The 16,750-nt window shown below is 43.8% G+C and overlaps 7 protein-coding genes across 7 annotated transcripts in view; all 7 read left to right on the top strand.

The window, feature by feature from the left end:
• The window catches only part of LOC137291929 (uncharacterized), a 50,091-nt gene that overhangs the window by 22,232 nt on the left and 11,109 nt on the right, over positions 1-16,750 (top strand). The gene's annotated exons all lie outside the window — the stretch shown is intronic.
• Positions 3,278-3,937, top strand: LOC137273006 (high mobility group nucleosome-binding domain-containing protein 5-like). The gene has a single exon (XM_067805449.1). It carries the CDS (start codon positions 3,278-3,280, stop codon positions 3,935-3,937), a length of 660 nt encoding a protein of 219 aa, XP_067661550.1.
• On the top strand, positions 4,169-4,666 carry LOC137272996 (uncharacterized). The gene has a single exon (XM_067805437.1). It carries the CDS (start codon positions 4,169-4,171, stop codon positions 4,664-4,666), a length of 498 nt encoding a protein of 165 aa, XP_067661538.1.
• On the top strand, positions 4,682-5,071 carry LOC137272986 (uncharacterized). Its single transcript, XM_067805428.1, has one exon. It carries the CDS (start codon positions 4,682-4,684, stop codon positions 5,069-5,071), a length of 390 nt encoding a protein of 129 aa, XP_067661529.1.
• Positions 5,087-5,665, top strand: LOC137272976 (uncharacterized). The gene has a single exon (XM_067805417.1). The coding sequence runs from the start codon at positions 5,087-5,089 to the stop codon at positions 5,663-5,665; it is 579 nt and encodes a 192-aa protein (XP_067661518.1).
• Positions 5,681-6,070, top strand: LOC137272967 (uncharacterized). Its single transcript, XM_067805406.1, has one exon. The coding sequence runs from the start codon at positions 5,681-5,683 to the stop codon at positions 6,068-6,070; it is 390 nt and encodes a 129-aa protein (XP_067661507.1).
• LOC137272962 (high mobility group nucleosome-binding domain-containing protein 5-like) lies at positions 6,086-6,772 on the top strand. Its single transcript, XM_067805391.1, has one exon. The coding sequence runs from the start codon at positions 6,086-6,088 to the stop codon at positions 6,770-6,772; it is 687 nt and encodes a 228-aa protein (XP_067661492.1).

The raw sequence follows: 16,750 nt of genomic DNA, 5'->3' as shown, positions 1-16,750 counted from the left end.
TGCGTGTGACGTCACACCTGATCGACCAGGACGGAGGCGGTCAGCTGTGGTGCCAGTTTGATGGACACGCGTCTGGAGATTATGAATGGTCTGTCGACTGCATCCCATAACCCTCGCAACATCAGTAACAGACGTTCCCGTATTCAGCATGCCAATGGCACGTTCACGCTGAATGTTTCACAATAGTGGCATTGCAAATTAACGAATAATTAACCACAAAGCCGTGTTTTTCTGAGATGACACAGTGCTCTGCTAAGGTGAGATCAATTGCACGTGTATCAATAGGTCACGTGATATGTGGCACGTGGAAACGTGATTTTAGCGTGCAGTGCTCCCCCCTTTGCTACGTAGGCCCGACCAGTAAAATGAATGTGTGACATAATGCCCTTGACAATGCATTTAACCATAATCACAAGAACTCCATCAAGAAAAGTTTCAAAACACTACTTGAAAAATAATGAGTGCCAAGTTTTTATTTTTGCTGAGTATACTTTTTTTGTGATCACAGAACAATTTATCTAACAATTTGCCACAACGTTGTTACAACGTTACAGTTTCGTAAACACCACTTCCTATTCCATACTCAGATTATAAAGCGACAATTAGATCGTATATCCGTGATCAGATGCAGAAGAAGTGGGACGCCTAAGTAGGTATCAGTAAAGTACATACAGTAAAACCTTATATTGGCTGCACCTACTCGGGTTGTCAGTCCAGATTTGAGGAGGTCGTTATGCGTCGATGACGTATTGGCCGCACAAGACATACACATGAATATTTACTTGTATGTGAGGATCATTCGTTTTGTGTCCCTTGTGATGAAGGAATCACGGTCAAACATATCTTACTTGACTGTATTGATGTTGCCATCACAAGGGATAAATATTTCAATGTCACAACAACAATGGATCTTTTTAATGTTAATAATCATTTAATCGTTACACTTTTAAAGGAAATTGAGCCTTAAAGGTACGGGGTAGAATAGGCCTTCAGCAACCCATGCTGCCATAAAAGGCGACTATGCTTGTCGTAAGAGAAGACTAGCGGGATCGGGTGGTCAGGCTCGCTGACTTGGTTGACACATGTCTTCGGTTCTCAATTGCGCAGATCGATGCTCATGTTGTTGGTCACTGGATTGTCTGGTCCAGACTCAACTTTTTACAGACCGCCGCCACATAAGTGGAATATTGCTTAGTGCGGCGTAAAACTGGCTCTCTCACTCACTTTAATGGAAGTAGAATTATTAGATAAATTTTGAATAATATGTTTTGTAAATAGAGCGTTGGAATTTTAAACACGGTGGTATGAATTAGCAACTGCGATTGTTAGTAGCTGTACCCTCAAGGGAGGTCAAAGAATCCTAAAAGTATTGTCCCCTGAGAGTGTAGGTAAGTCAAATTTAAACTTAGCAATTTAAACGTAGTATTTTTGTCAGTTTCGGCTACATTTTCCTACAATCGCCAGCGACTGATGGGATGGCGTAAACGCAGCCAGGGTCCATGCAGGTAGCAAAGATAATGTAAGCCCCTAAGCATGGTGATCTACCTTCAGTTGTTCGTGATCTATAGCCAATTGTCATATTATGTCTTGTAATGATTGTACTGTTAGTTGTGTTAACACTTCATATGCTAGTTTTTTTAATTCGATTTGTGATACGTTAGATGTTTACCCTACTTTGACGACGGGTTTTATAACATGTACACATTCTTCATAATCATCTCGTTGCGATATGGCAGAAATATTGTCGATGTGACGTTAAATTATAACTCACTCCCGCACTTATTCTGCTCACTTACTATTCACTGGCTATTGTTGTGATAACGTTTTGGTCTGACTTTGTAATGCCACAGATAGACTTCTGGCTTTTCGTAAGGGGAAACATTCCCCAAACTGAATTCTCTTTGGTCTCCATCCACGAAATCCTTGATGCTGTCTCAAGAAATATCTAAAATATTAATAAATACAATTAGTTATTATTATGCCAGGTTTACCAAAATATTTAAATCCATATTCATCACAAATGATTCAAGACAATATTCACCCGAACCCTCTCTGGTGCATTTTCATCTTAATCTGTAAAACAAGGTATAATTCATTCTTGACAAAATATTCTTGTGTTTCGAAATTATATATATTGTATACAAGTACAGGAAGATTTCAAAGAACGTAGTAACAACACGTAAAATATATATCATTCTACAGAATTACACAAATTATGCAGTGCTGTGAATGGATCCCTGTGCCTCCCGATTCCCTGTTCTACCAGTTAAGGGGCTTCTTGCGAAAGGCGATATACACACTGACACCGTGGCATGTGCCTTTGCCGTCAAAGCCAGTGCGAGTGGAACACTTCCGAATGTTTTATATTTTCAAACCTGATAGTCCCACTGCAGAATATGTTTTCTTATGTTGCTCTACGCATGTGATACTGTTTGAGTGAGATCTTTGTTCTGGCCATCTGTTTCTGCACTTGAGAGAACATTTTAAGGAGAATCACATGAACATTATACTTTGTGTATTCTTAAATAGCTTCATCTCCTTTCATCGCTATCATCTAAATGTTTCTTGAATTCAAACTGGAGAAGATCCTGTGTAATGAATTCACGGAAAACAATAAACCTATTCTTGTTATATGAGTGTAATGTACCACTGCTCCGACAATGATGCACCACAACGAAAGGTACTTAGCCAAAGCTGCGCTGTATTAAGTGATATGCATTTGTAGTGGTGTGGACGCTGACATTAATGGACAGCTGGTGTACACATAAGTGAATGGGTTGGGTCGCGCATACTGTGATGAATGGGCATTTGATGGGCAATGCAATGAGTCGGGAAGCGTGGACACTGGGATGAGTGGGGAGGGATTGGATACTGAGACGGATGAACAGGTCGTGGTCAATGTAATGACTAGGCAGTGGAGGCTGAGATGAATTGGTAGGTAGTGGATATTCTGATGAATGGGCAGGTGGTGGATACTGGGATGGGTGGGCAGGTGGTACATTCTCAGATGGATGAGCAGGTAGTGGATGCTGAGATGAGTGGGTAGGTGGTGAATGCTATGATGGATGGGCAGGTAGTGGATACTGAGATGGATGGGCAGGTGGTGCATGTTGAGATAGATGGGCAGGTGGTGGATGCTGTGATGGATAGGTAGGTGGTGATTACTAAGATAGATGGTCAGGTCGTGGATGCCGAGATGGATGGGTAGGAAGTGGATGCTGAGATGGATGGGCAGGTGCTGGATGTTTAGATGCATGGGCAGGTAGTGGATGCTGAGATGGATGGGCAGGTGCTGGATGCTGATATAAGTGAGCAGGTGGTGCATGCTGAAATGGATGGGCAGGTGGTGGATGCTGAGATAGATGTGCAGGTAGTGCATGCTGGGATAGATGGGCAGGTGGTGCATGCTGGGATGAATGGGCAGGTAATGGATGCTGAGATGGAATGGCAGGTGGTGGCTGCTGGGATGAATGGGCAGGTAATGGATTCTGAGATGGATGGGCAGATGGTGGATGCTGAGATGGATGGGCAGGTAGTGGATCCTGAGATGGATGGGCACATGGTGCATTATGAGATGGATGGGCAGGTGGTGGATGCTGAGATAGATGGGCAGGTGGTGGATGCTGAGATAGATGTACAGGTAGTGCATACTGGGATGAATGGGCAGGTAATGGATGCTGAGATGGATGGGCAGGTGGTGCATGCTGGGATGAATGGGCAGGTGGTGGCTGCTGGGATGGATGGGCAGGTGGTGCATGCTGGGATAGATGGACAGGTGGCGCATGCTCGGATGAATGGGCAGGTAATGGATGCTGAGATGGATGGGCAGGTGGTGCATGCTGGGATGGATGGGCAGGTGGTGGCTGCTGAGATGGATGGGCAGGTGCTGGATGCTGAGATGGATGGGCCTGATGTGGATGCTGAGATGGATGGGTAGGTAGTCGATGCTGAGATGGATGGGCAGGTGGTGCATGCTGGGATAGATGGACAGGTGGCGCATGCTCGGATGAATGGGCAGGTAATGGATGCTGAGATGGATGGGCAGGTGGTGCATGCTGGGATGGATGGGCAGGTGGTGGCTGCTGAGATGGATGGGCAGGTGCTGGATGCTGAGATGGATGGGCCTGATGTGGATGCTGAGATGGATGGGTAGGTAGTCGATGCTGAGATGGATGGGCAGGTGGTGCATGCTGAAATGGATGGGCAGGTGGTGGATGCTGAAATAAATGAGCAGGTGGTGGATGCTGAGATAGATGTACAGGTAGTGCATACTGGGATGAATGGGCAGGTAATGGATGCTGAGATGGATGGGCAGGTGGTGCATGCTGGGATGAATGGGCAGGTGGTGGATGCTGAGATAGATGTACAGGTAGTGCATACTGGGATGAATGGGCAGGTAATGGATGCTGAGATGGATGGGCAGGTGGTGCATGCTGGGATGAATGGGCAGGTGGTGGCTGCTGGGATGGATGGGCAGGTGGTGCATGCTGGGATAGATGGACAGGTGGCGCATGCTCGGATGAATGGGCAGGTAATGGATGCTCAGATGGATGGGCAGATGGTGCATGCTGGGATGGATGGGCAGGTGGTGGCTGCTGAGATGGATGGGCAGGTGCTGGATGCTGAGATGGATGGGCCTGATGTGGATGCTGAGATGGATGGGTAGGTAGTCGATGCTGAGATGGATGGGCAGGTGGTGCATGCTGGGATGGATGGGCAGGTGGTGGATGCTGAAATAAATGAGCAGGTGGTGGATGCTGAGAAAGATGTACAGGTAGTGCATACTGGGATGAATGGGCAGGTAATGGATGCTGAGATGGATGGGCAGGTGGTGCATGCTGGGATGAATGGGCAGGTGGTGGCTGCTGGGATGGATGGGCAGGTGGTGCATGCTGGGATAGATGGACAGGTGGCGCATGCTCGGATGGATGGGCAGGTAATGGATGCTCAGATGGATAGGCAGGTGGTGCATGCTGGGATGGATGGGCAGGTGGTGGCTGCTGAGATGGATGGGCAGGTGCTGGATGCTGAGATGGATGGGCCTGATGTGGATGCTGAGATGGATGGGTAGGTAGTCGATGCTGAGATGGATGGGCAGGTGGTGCATGCTGAAATGGATGGGCAGGTGGTGGATGCTGAAATAAATGAGCAGGTGGTGCATGCTGAAATGGATGGGCAGGTGGTGCATGCTGAAATGGATGGGCAGGTGGTGGATGCTGAAATAAATGAGCAGGTGGTGGATGCTGAGATAGATGTACAGGTAGTGCATACTGGGATGAATGGGCAGGTAATGGATGCTGAGATGGATGGGCAGGTGGTGCATGCTGGGATGAATGGGCAGGTGGTGGATGCTGAGATAGATGTACAGGTAGTGCATACTGGGATGAATGGGCAGGTAATGGATGCTGAGATGGATGGGCAGGTGGTGCATGCTGGGATGAATGGGCAGGTGGTGGCTGCTGGGATGGATGGGCAGGTGGTGCATGCTGGGATAGATGGACAGGTGGCGCATGCTCGGATGAATGGGCAGGTAATGGATGCTCAGATGGATGGGCAGGTGGTGCATGCTGGGATGGATGGGCAGGTGGTGGCTGCTGAGATGGATGGGCAGGTGCTGGATGCTGAGATGGATGGGCCTGATGTGGATGCTGAGATGGATGGGTAGGTAGTCGATGCTGAGATGGATGGGCAGGTGGTGCATGCTGGGATGGATGGGCAGGTGGTGGATGCTGAAATAAATGAGCAGGTGGTGGATGCTGAGAAAGATGTACATGTAGTGCATACTGGGATGAATGGGCAGGTAATGGATGCTGAGATGGATGGGCAGGTGGTGCATGCTGGGATGAATGGGCAGGTGGTGGCTGCTGGGATGGATGGGCAGGTGGTGCATGCTGGGATAGATGGACAGGTGGCGCATGCTCGGATGAATGGGCAGGTAATGGATGCTCAGATGGATGGGCAGGTGGTGCATGCTGGGATGGATGGGCAGGTGGTGGCTGCTGAGATGGATGGGCAGGTGCTGGATGCTGAGATGGATGGGCCTGATGTGGATGCTGAGATGGATGGGTAGGTAGTCGATGCTGAGATGGATGGGCAGGTGGTGCATGCTGAAATGGATGGGCAGGTGGTGGATGCTGAAATAAATGAGCAGGTGGTGCATTCTGAAATGGATGGGCAGCTGGTGGATGCTGAGATAGATGTGCAGGTAGTGCATACTGGGATAGATGGGCAGGTGGTGCATGCTGGGATGAATGGGCAGGTAATGGATGCTGAGATGGAATGGCAGGTGGTGGCTGCTGGGATGAATGGGCAGGTAATGGATTCTGAGATGGATGGGCAGGTGGTGAATTCTCAGATGGATGGGCAGATGGTGGATGCTGAGATGGATGGGCAGGTAGTGGATCCTGAGATGGATGGGCACATGGTGCATTATGAGATGGATGGGCAGGTGGTGGATGCTGAGATAGATGGGCAGGTGGTGGATGCTGAGATAGATGTGCAGGTAGTGGATGCTGGGATGAATGGGCAGGTAATGGATGCTGAGATGGATGGGCAGGTGGTGCATGCTGGGATGGATGGACAGGTGGTGCATGCTGGGATAGATGGACAGGTGGCGCATGCTGGGATGAATGGGCAGGTAATGGATGCTCAGATGGATGGGCAGGTGGTGCATGCTGGGATGGATGGGCAGGTGGTGGCTGCTGAGATGGATGGGCAGGTGCTGGATGCTGAGATGGATGGGCATGATGTGGATGCTGAGAGGGATGGGTAGGTAGTGGATGCTGAGATGGATGGGCAGGTGGTGCATGCTGAAATGGATGGGCAGGTGGTGGATGCTGAGATAGATGGACAGGTGGTGCATGCTGGGATAGATGGGCAAGTGGTGCATGCTGGGATGAATTGAGAGGTAATGGATGCTGAGATGGATGGGCAGGTGGTGCATGCTGGGATGGATGGACAGGTGGTGGATGCTGAGATGGATGGGCAGGTAATGGATGCTGAGATGGATGGGCATGAGGTGGATGCTGAGATTGATGGGTAGGTAGTAGATGCTGAGATGGATGGGCAGGTGGTGGATGCTGAGATGGACGGGCTGGTAGTGTATGTTGAGATAGAGGGGAAAGGTGGTGATGCTAATACGAATGGGCAAGTGGTGGATTCTGAGATAGATGGGCAGGTTGTGGATCGTGGGATCGATGGAGATGGTGGTGGTTCTCATGCCTGCCGGTGTTAATAACTCATTTTAAATAAATAATTTGTGAAATGTGCGTGTGCGTTCCGGTTGTCATGGACGGGAATGCTATCAAGAGGATGAAAATCAGATATATGTCATTTGCGTTCAAGAAATGCAAATTACCTGAGTTATAGCTGAAATTGTAAAGAATACTGTGAGTCTTATTTCGTTTAACAATGGGGATGATGTCAAAGACGAAAAACATTATCCCTTTTGGTGATGACAGGAAGACATTTATGGTCCATGGTCAAGCTTTACGGTGACATTTGCTGTTTCAGATTTATAATAATATATACGTACATGTTTAGTGTCGATACACCGTGAGATACACCTGCCCATACACAAGCTGTAGGAAATTTAGCAGTATGTATCACGTTGAGAAATAACTAACGAAAATCCAATGGGTGCCTGAAAGCCAGGGAACATTTCTAGAAGCCTTACCAGCTTCTCAGTAATTTATACGTCTACGATTTCCTTAGGCACCAAACAAAACCTGAAGGAGATAAGGTAGAATATACAATTTTCACATTGTTTCAGTTAGGTTCCCGTTGTCCTGAAATTAATTTTATTTTATGTAACGATGTAACGTGTGACGTAGGTTGTGGCAGGTTACTGGATAATGAGCAAATGGAGTCAACTGTATTTTTCTACAATCGTCACTAATGGAAAACGTCAGTGATGTTTTCCTGCTGCTATAATACAACGGAAAGTAACAATGGTATTTTCCAAACTAACCTTGTTGGTTCCCGGCAGTTTCCTGTTGCTGAAACTGACAAGGTTATTTTCATTGACTGGAACTGTCGGAAACCAACAATCATATTTACCCTGAGCGGAAACCTATATGATTCCGACATTGCCCAGTTTCATGTAGGTTTCCGGAAATCTAGAAACCGTTTCCATATTTGCTGTGAAATACAGATCACCCTCCGACGTAACTAGAAGAGCTGCCCCCGATAGTGACATATCCCTCAGAACTCTCGAAGTTGTTGATTTATCCAAGCTTGTTGTGATGCTAGTGATCTGTCGGAAACGGTGACTCTCAAACAAGCTCGGTTTAACCAGAAACTAATGAAACGATTATACAGCGCCTTACGGTTGTATACTGAACAGCAAAAGTTCGAAGTTTCGAAAACATAAAATCTTATGAAAGTAAGCGTTCATGTTTATGTATTCTATTTGTTGTTTGTTTGTTTTTTCAATGAAAAAAACCCACCCAAATGCACTAAATAAAATGCGACGGGCGTGAATTATTTATATGTATATCTATTTAAAGTATACATTAGCTTACGTTGCTATACTTGAGGAAATATGGAAATTTGCATTCTATCAGTTAAAGTATGTCTGAGATTATAATGATTAGCAATGTTGACAGCACTACAACGCCTAAGTATTTAGGCATTTCTTAAAGTACTTTCTCTGGTAACATAACAGACAAGCAAATTGGTTAACGTGAAATAAGTGATTTATGTTCGTCAGTATCCTATGATGTTCCGACAGTTTTAGTGAACGTGAAGATGTGAACAAAACATTTGTGGTCTCAACTTCTTGAAAGTCGATCCTGTTCATTAAACATTGAGAGATGTAGCATAGGTGTTGCTCATTTTTGTTTCATGTGATCCCTTTCCGCATACTTGGTCACAATTTATCTTTTAAAAGTGTTCAAAATGTAATTATCCACAAATAATGTTCAGGAATATTTGATAAAGCCCTTAAATACCTATGAAAATTCTTCCTTTTAACCGTCTTCAGTTAATTACCAGTATGCTGATTGTAAGTTTTGTTCTTATCGTTGGTTCTCAATAATTCACCGGCAGCGTTAGCCAACGGGTGATTGTTTTCGTCACGTCATTCACATTATGCACAACGACCTGATCCCAAGGTGACAAAGTCGTCACTCCTACAGTGTCACAAACTGCGTGCTATTTATTAAGTAAATAAGTAATACAAGAAATCCCCATGAAAGTAAATTATAAATTTCATTATAATGGAAAATGTAAGCCAGGTTGGAATGAAGTAAGTGATAATTTGCACGATAGGAACACAGCTCATGCCTTAAATCCTAAGGGCTTAAACACATGTCTGTGTATTAGTAACCAGGTTCAACTTTCACGCACTTTCTTGTAGGGAATTTACACCAGAGTAAGATGTAGATCATCATGTGAATAAACTCAGAAAGGTTACGTGACAACGCCTCGGTAAATATCAGGACAAACCGACGTCCTGATTTGGCGTTACACATTCAGCATGGGTTGTCTGAAACCCAATCGATTCTGCCTGTTTAGATGTGTTGTTATTTGATATTACTTTGACGACGGACAGGAAAGTTCTGTGCTCGATACACAGCATGTATAGCATTTCCCCTAACGACGCACCATTCATCACAACAATGGCACAAAGATATCAGTGGTGGGATAATGAGTCGGCCCGTGGAACCACATGGTTCTGTTTGGACTGTGTAATATTCAAGACATGGGCTTGACACACAAAGAACAACATCTCGACAACAGGAAGTTACATTAATCACTTAAATTTACATCATGTTTTTACAGTCTTTGACAGAGAAAATACTTGGTGGTGGGGTACAGTATCGACATTTTCAGATAAGCATACAATCGGTATTGCAATGCATTGAATAGAGCCTGCATATCCCGATCCCCTGTTCTACCAATTAAGGGGCTTCTTGCGTAAGGCGATATACACACTGACACCGTGGCATGTGCCTTTGCCGTCAAAGCCAGTGCGAGTGGAACGCTTCCGTTTGTGTTATACTTTCAAACCTGATAGTCCCACTGCAGAATATGTTTTCTTATGTTGCTCTACGCATGTGATGCTATTTGAGTGAGATCTTTGTTCTGGCCATCTGTTTCTGCACTTGAGAGAACATTTTAAGGAGAATCACATGAACATTATACTTTGTGTATTCTTAAATAGCTTCATCTCCTTTCATCGCTATCATCTAAATGTTTCTTGAATTCAAACTGGAGAGGATCCTTTGTAATGAATTCACGAAAAACAATCCGACATTTCGGGCAATAAACCTATTCTTGTTATATGAGTGTAATGTACCACTGCTCCGTCAACGATGCACCACAATGAAAGGTACTTAGCCAAAGCTAAGCGATACTGATATGCATTTGTAGTGGTGTGGACGCTGACATTAATGGACAGCTGGTGTACACATAAGTGAATGGGTTGGGTCGTGCATACTGTGATGAATGGGCATTTGGTGGGCAATGCAATGAGTTGGAAAGCGTGGACACTGGGATGAGTGGGTAGGGGTTGGATACTGAGACGGATGAACAGGTCGCGGTCATTGTAATGAATAGGCGATGGATGGGCAGGTAGTGGCTGCTGAGATGGATGGGCAGGTGGTTGCTGCTGAGATGGATGGGTGGGTGGTGGATGCTGAGATGAGTGGGTAGGTTGTGAATGCTAAGATGGATGGGCAGGTGGTGAATGCTGAGATGGATGGGTAGGTAGTGGATACTGGGATGGATGGGTAGGTGGTGGATGCTGAGATGGGTGGGTAGATGGTGGATGCTGAGATGGATGGGTAGGTGGTGAATGCTGAGATAGATGTGCAGGTAGTGGATGCTGAGATAGATGGGTAGATGGCGGATACTGAGATAGATGTGCAGGTAGTGGATGCTGAGATGGATGGGTAGGTGGTGCATACTGTGATAGATGGGTAGATGGTAATTACTAAGATAGATGGGCAGGTAGTGGATACGGAGGTAAATGGGTAGGTGGTGGATGGTGGGATCGATGGAGAGGGTGGTGGTTATCATGCCTGCCGGCGTTAATAACTCATTCTAAAAAAATAATTTGTGAAATGTGCGTGTGGCTTCCGGTTGTCATGGACGGAAATGCAATCGGTGAGACACCCCATTACGAGGTCATCAGAAGTTAAACAGACTCCTCATATAAACACTGAAACGAAACTACACCATTTTTGTCTGAATCCCATAGGGGAATGGCACAAATGGCATTCGTGAAAAAAAATGCAGCTGGCCAAAAGCTTCAAGTCATCAATCTTACAAAGCCTCCAAGGACTCAGCTGCGTACCTGATTCTCCTGAGAGGCTTCTTCTATTGGCTGGCATTATGTGTGTGTTTCTCAAAACAGCAACCACTACTCTGTTTTTCTAGGTAAGTAAATTACACAGAATACCACCTCTCATTGTTGTTCGTTGCTGTGAATCTACACGTATATTTATCACCACCCCCTTGATACTCAAAGTAATAAACTTAAACATGCATAATTAGTGGTTATTCCACCCAGTGTTCCCGTTGGTATTTCTTGTGTCTGGAGTAATTACTTATTATTTCAGGTCTCATGTGGAAAACGTGTTGCATGTTATGCTAAATGCAAGCGGAAACACTGTTGAGTTCCCCAAACACCGATCCAACAGTTAATTTTCATTGATCAGTTAATGTTATCATGAACAATGGTTTAGTTAGTAGTTAGTATTGTGTGTGTACTTTATCCCCTGCTGGCGGGATACACTCATACCCTGTCGGCAAGAACCTGTGTAATAAAATATCGCTCTATGTTCAAATGATTAACTGACAATATCATTGTTTTAAAACCAAAGTTTCAAAGTAGTTGTCACGTGTGCTGTCTCGGCTGACCAATGTGAAGGGCCCGAAACAAAGTCACACAACCAGTTGAGACACTATGATCAGGCATATTATACCATGATATCCATATTGCTGTCTCTTTCGTTGATGACCGGTCTGCGTAACCTATGAATAACACAGTCAGTTTAACACAATCCAGGGTATTACAGTCATGTTGCAAATTCACAAAACACCCAGATCGACATACATCATTTTATAAAGTTCCGAACTGATAAAAGTAAATACATCCATAATGCCAGGAATATAAGCCATAAATACGCAGACATTTAAACCTCCAGTGCACCTTTAGTGACTTGGAAACAAAAGCAATTTATTTCTTGCACCAGTTATGATAATAAACGAGGTGGACAAACGCTGAAGCCAGTTCGTGAAATAACTGAAATATCAGGGGTCTCTAATATGACTACATTTCCATTTCTATTCCTAGATGAAGGTGTTTTTTTCTCTTTGTTGATTAACGAAAAGGCAGCTGATATTAGTGCGACGTCGTACCATCAGTTGCACTTTCGGCTGGCGTGGCAGAGGTGGTGTTTAAGAATAGCGGGATGTCAACCATGTACACACACGAGAACACGATAAAAATAGCAACAACCTGTCTCGTGGAACTGCCCTTTTAATCATAAATCAACTTCATGCTAATCATCCATCCCTTACTAAACATAAGCGGTTTAGATTGCACATAAGATAATGTTGGTTCAGAAAAAAAACGTTGGTTAAAAAAAACAACAACAATAGACGGAAATTTTCTTCGTTCGTTTTCTAAAGCATATCACACGAAAAGTAGGACCAACTCACACAGTTACGCTGACTGCTCCTTGTATTTAAATACAATTGACAACAGGAGACCCGATTCTCTGAACTCTCAAAACTTCATGTGATGACTCCCAGAAGCCTACACATCTCAGTGTATGCCATTTGGAATTTCTGCGTCTGCATTTTTAAGGAAGGAGAGTCAGCCAGAAGACGACAGTAACTTTCAAGCACTGATGATCGATGATGACGGTGTTTGTTAATGGTGCTTACTGAAGAATCAAGTTCAGTTTGATCTTTCCGTTGCACCGATGAAACAACCGATGATGAGAGGAACCTTTCTAGTTCTACAATTACCAGCTCTTGCTTTTACTGAAACATGTAACCCTCATTCGGCAAACAAAGTTGATGCTTATAATGACCGAACGATTGTACGAATTTGTTAGGGCAATCAAAATTGGTTTTGAGCAGACTATTCTGTAGGCATCGGACTACCTAACCATATCAAAGTTCACTTTGCTGTCTTAATAATTGCATTTTCCTGATCTGAACATAAAATGTTTTATTAATATATCGAGTGAAAGGACTGAGAGGTTTCATCCTGGTCAGTGTCTGTCGCTTACATGGTCTTCTGACGCACCTAAATGCTTAAACAAATAAAGTAATACGGGTACGGTGCACTGCTCATCGACATATCGCGCCTTACGTGTGAATGTAAGATTGACGCGATAGAATGTATATACACGTCTTCAGTTTAGTATTGTTCCTGGAATCCAAAAATACTTTCCTGTGTTGATGTGTCGTTGGAGAATGTACTAGTTGTACCAAAAGACTGCGCATTGATTGTAATTCTGATACTGGCTTGCTGCCTTCGTCGAACATGCTCAATGACACAGTAGTCAAACTGTTGGGATACCTATCTCTTTACCTTTTTTAAATATTTCTGAATATAATGATCATGTCCAGGTCGCTGAGACTGAAACCAATACATCCATATTCATTTATTGTAATTTATGTATATTTGAGTTCATAAGTCCCTACGGTCTGCCTCGCAAGTTTTATTTTGGCGTCATTTACAAAATATTTTAGTAAGGCATTCAATAATCAAGTTCTTAACCAGCGGTACCTGAAACACATGTAAATAGACAGCTGAGTGTCCGTCTATTTTAACATACTCTTAAACGTGTGTATCGGACAGCCAGATAATATATACGTACATTCATATGGTCGACGGATGAAAAGTGTATTTTCTAATGTGAGTAGACATTAGGAAAAATAGTTCCTTCTTGTCGTTCACGTGGTATGAAAAGGCGGCCCACATCATTACACTACGTCACCATGCCTGGCCATTTCATGTATGCATTTTCGAGCACTACGTTCCCCATAACTCTTGTAAACACGACATATTCTGTTTATACGGAGAAGTAAATTTTCAGCATTCAGTATCATTGTTTCAATCATACAAAAAATGTCAAAGTTCATCAAGAATGACACAAATGCATAATCAAGTAGTTTAATCAAGTCCGTGTATATTCCATGAACAAAGAGTCAATATCGAATCAACAGTTTCTTTTTGGTCAGACACACATTAGTGGTCTGGGCCACGGCCGTCTTCCTATTCCCGTGCAGAGTGGGGCGTTTGGCTCCGGGGTCTCCATCCTCGTCTGATACCCACCCGCCGGATATCCTCCATGTTGTCGTCATACACGTACACAGCTCCGTCTACTGTCAGTTTATCATAACTGATAAAGGCCTCACAATTATCATCACGGAATTTCTGCAGGAATGGGAAAAGTTTAGATCTGATTTTACGAACTTTCTGTGAAATCTTCTGATACCCTGTGGGTTTTGTCTCCTTTCAAAACTTGACATGTTGTACTAAGTATTTCAGATTTATCCTTGAACGATGTCAGCTTGACAATAACCGGTCGAGGTCCTGACTTGGCATACAGTCTATGGGCTCTCTCAGTCACAACAGTGTCAGCGCCCTCAATATTTAGTGTATCTTTCATAAGGTCTCTCACTGATCTTTCACAATCCTCCCACGTTTCGATTTTCTTATCAGTGAGACCGTGAAAAACTAAGTTGTTTCTTCTTGAATTAGCCTCATGGAATCGAACTTATTTTCAAGTTTCCAGAGTCTATCTTTCAGTTCTTGATTTTCGCTGTTGAGACGTGTTATTTTGTCGTTGAAGTCATGTGTTATCACATCAAATTTGTTGTGAAGGGAGGTAATTTCTGGCTGAATATTCATCAGTGTTACATTGAGGTCATTGAGTGTACACGATGAATTCTCACCTGTCCTGTCGGGTAACACACAGGTACCAGAAATATTCCTGGATGATAATCTAGTCTGTACCCTTTCTTGTGATAACGATCGGTAGCCTCTCTTTTTCTATATATTGCCAACAACGGAAGGTAGATCACCGCACTAAGGACCATGGAGCCTTACAGTTCGTTCGCTACCTGCATGGACCCAGCTGGATTTACATCATCCCCTCAGTCGTTAGCAATTGGGACACATCTAGCTATAAATTAAATAATAAAATACACATATTCTACGATAAAAAAGTGGAACGTTTAAATTTACTTGGAATGTCCTGGGACTAATAATTTTACGGTACTTTAACCCCTCTCGAGGATACAGCCGCTAACACGCTTAGTCCACAGAGTCAGAACAATTTAAGGAATGAAAAGTGAGCATAGGTCTTGTGGGAATTCAAAAAATTCAAAGTTCCGCCGTCTACGCTTAAGTCACGTGTGTAATTATATTTCTGCTGTTAATATTACTTTCATGGATTCATCCTACTTTATCTATAGCTGTGCTGTAGTTTTTTTCCGTTGTAGGAATTGAAGTAAGTCAAACACAGAGCTGAGATCATATGTCTTTAAAACAATATGCAAATTACTGCATCTTGTATTCCAATACAAAACGTTCGTAGTGCTACATTAGCATGCCCATGATAAACTATAGAGTTGGCCTCAAACACTGACTGGATCTCATTCTCAGCGGTCAGCAGAGAAATTTCAACTTCTCTCATTCTTGGAATGGAGGCGACATTTTGTGTCTCCATTTTTTTTGGTAATCCGGAAGCAATCAGAAATATGTGGAATATGGAAGTTAACCACACTGTTAAACTTTGATGGAGACGATAGCTAACGATATGACTAACAAGGCATTTGTAACGTTCGGTAACTAAAGGCCGGTTAAGGATTTCACTAGCCGTAAGGAGTTAACCTGCTGTTCTGATAACCGAGTATTGAACAACTAGGCCCTCGGAGACAAACGTAATCCTCAATTTATCTTGTATAATAAAATAAGTTGAAGCCACTTTGTAAAATAAAGCAAATATTAAGAGGTCTAAGAGATGACTACTTTTCCCTTTATAATTTCCAGAGGAAGTTGTTTTTTCCTCTTTGTTGATCAATGTGAGTATAAGCTGCTATACGATCAGTTCTGCTTTTGAGTGGCATGGCACCCGTCAAGAATTATGGGATGTTTTCAGAGTACCCATTAGAAGAAACAATAACAAAAGAAACAACCAGTCCCGTGGAATTGCTCTTTAATTATACAATACTAGCATGCTAATTATGATATATACCAAATATGACTAAGGATTGATGGATCGGAAGGATCATTTCATCCCAAGGAGTTTCAAGTTGGTCTGTTTCATGGATGTTCCAAACCAATATGAGAGATCGTTTCACCCCTAAAACGAGTGGTTTCACCCAACTAACTGAATAGGGGGAGTATTCTATATGTGTTACACCATGCATATCAAATAAACCGTTGGGAGACGTTGACTGCTCTTGTGGCCACAGGAGACGTGATGCCTATTCGACTTCATCTTGGACTCGAGCACACCTTCCTCGGTATTCACCATATGCTGCTGCATCTTTAGAAAAGAAAAGTGATCGCGAAGACTTTGTAAGTCTCCAGCATCAATAGCTGATAATGCTCGTGCGTGTTAACGGTGCTTAGGGAACATCTCGGGAACGTTTCTGCTTCCGCTTTCTGCATTTTGATCGGCTATTATAACGCTGCTTCAACGTGTTAGGACAGTCAACGAGAAGACGACAGTACGAGTCCAGCATCGGCAAAAACAGTAGTGATTTTGTCTTTGTG

This window comes from Haliotis asinina, chromosome 1 (genome assembly GCF_037392515.1).
Source record: "Haliotis asinina isolate JCU_RB_2024 chromosome 1, JCU_Hal_asi_v2, whole genome shotgun sequence".
In the NCBI taxonomy this organism is placed as follows: Eukaryota; Metazoa; Mollusca; class Gastropoda; order Lepetellida; family Haliotidae; genus Haliotis; species Haliotis asinina.
This window is presented reverse-complemented; position numbering and strand designations above follow the sequence as displayed.

Excerpts from the sequence above, each read along its gene's own strand:
- LOC137273006 (XM_067805449.1), top strand. The coding sequence starts at position 3,278 with ATGGATGGGCAGGTGCTGGATGCTGATATAAGTGAGCAGGTGGTGCAT.
- LOC137272996 (XM_067805437.1), top strand. The coding sequence starts at position 4,169 with ATGGATGGGCAGGTGGTGCATGCTGAAATGGATGGGCAGGTGGTGGAT.
- LOC137272986 (XM_067805428.1), top strand. The coding sequence starts at position 4,682 with ATGGATGGGCAGGTGGTGCATGCTGGGATGGATGGGCAGGTGGTGGAT.
- LOC137272976 (XM_067805417.1), top strand. The coding sequence starts at position 5,087 with ATGGATGGGCAGGTGGTGCATGCTGAAATGGATGGGCAGGTGGTGGAT.
- LOC137272967 (XM_067805406.1), top strand. The coding sequence starts at position 5,681 with ATGGATGGGCAGGTGGTGCATGCTGGGATGGATGGGCAGGTGGTGGAT.
- LOC137272962 (XM_067805391.1), top strand. The coding sequence starts at position 6,086 with ATGGATGGGCAGGTGGTGCATGCTGAAATGGATGGGCAGGTGGTGGAT.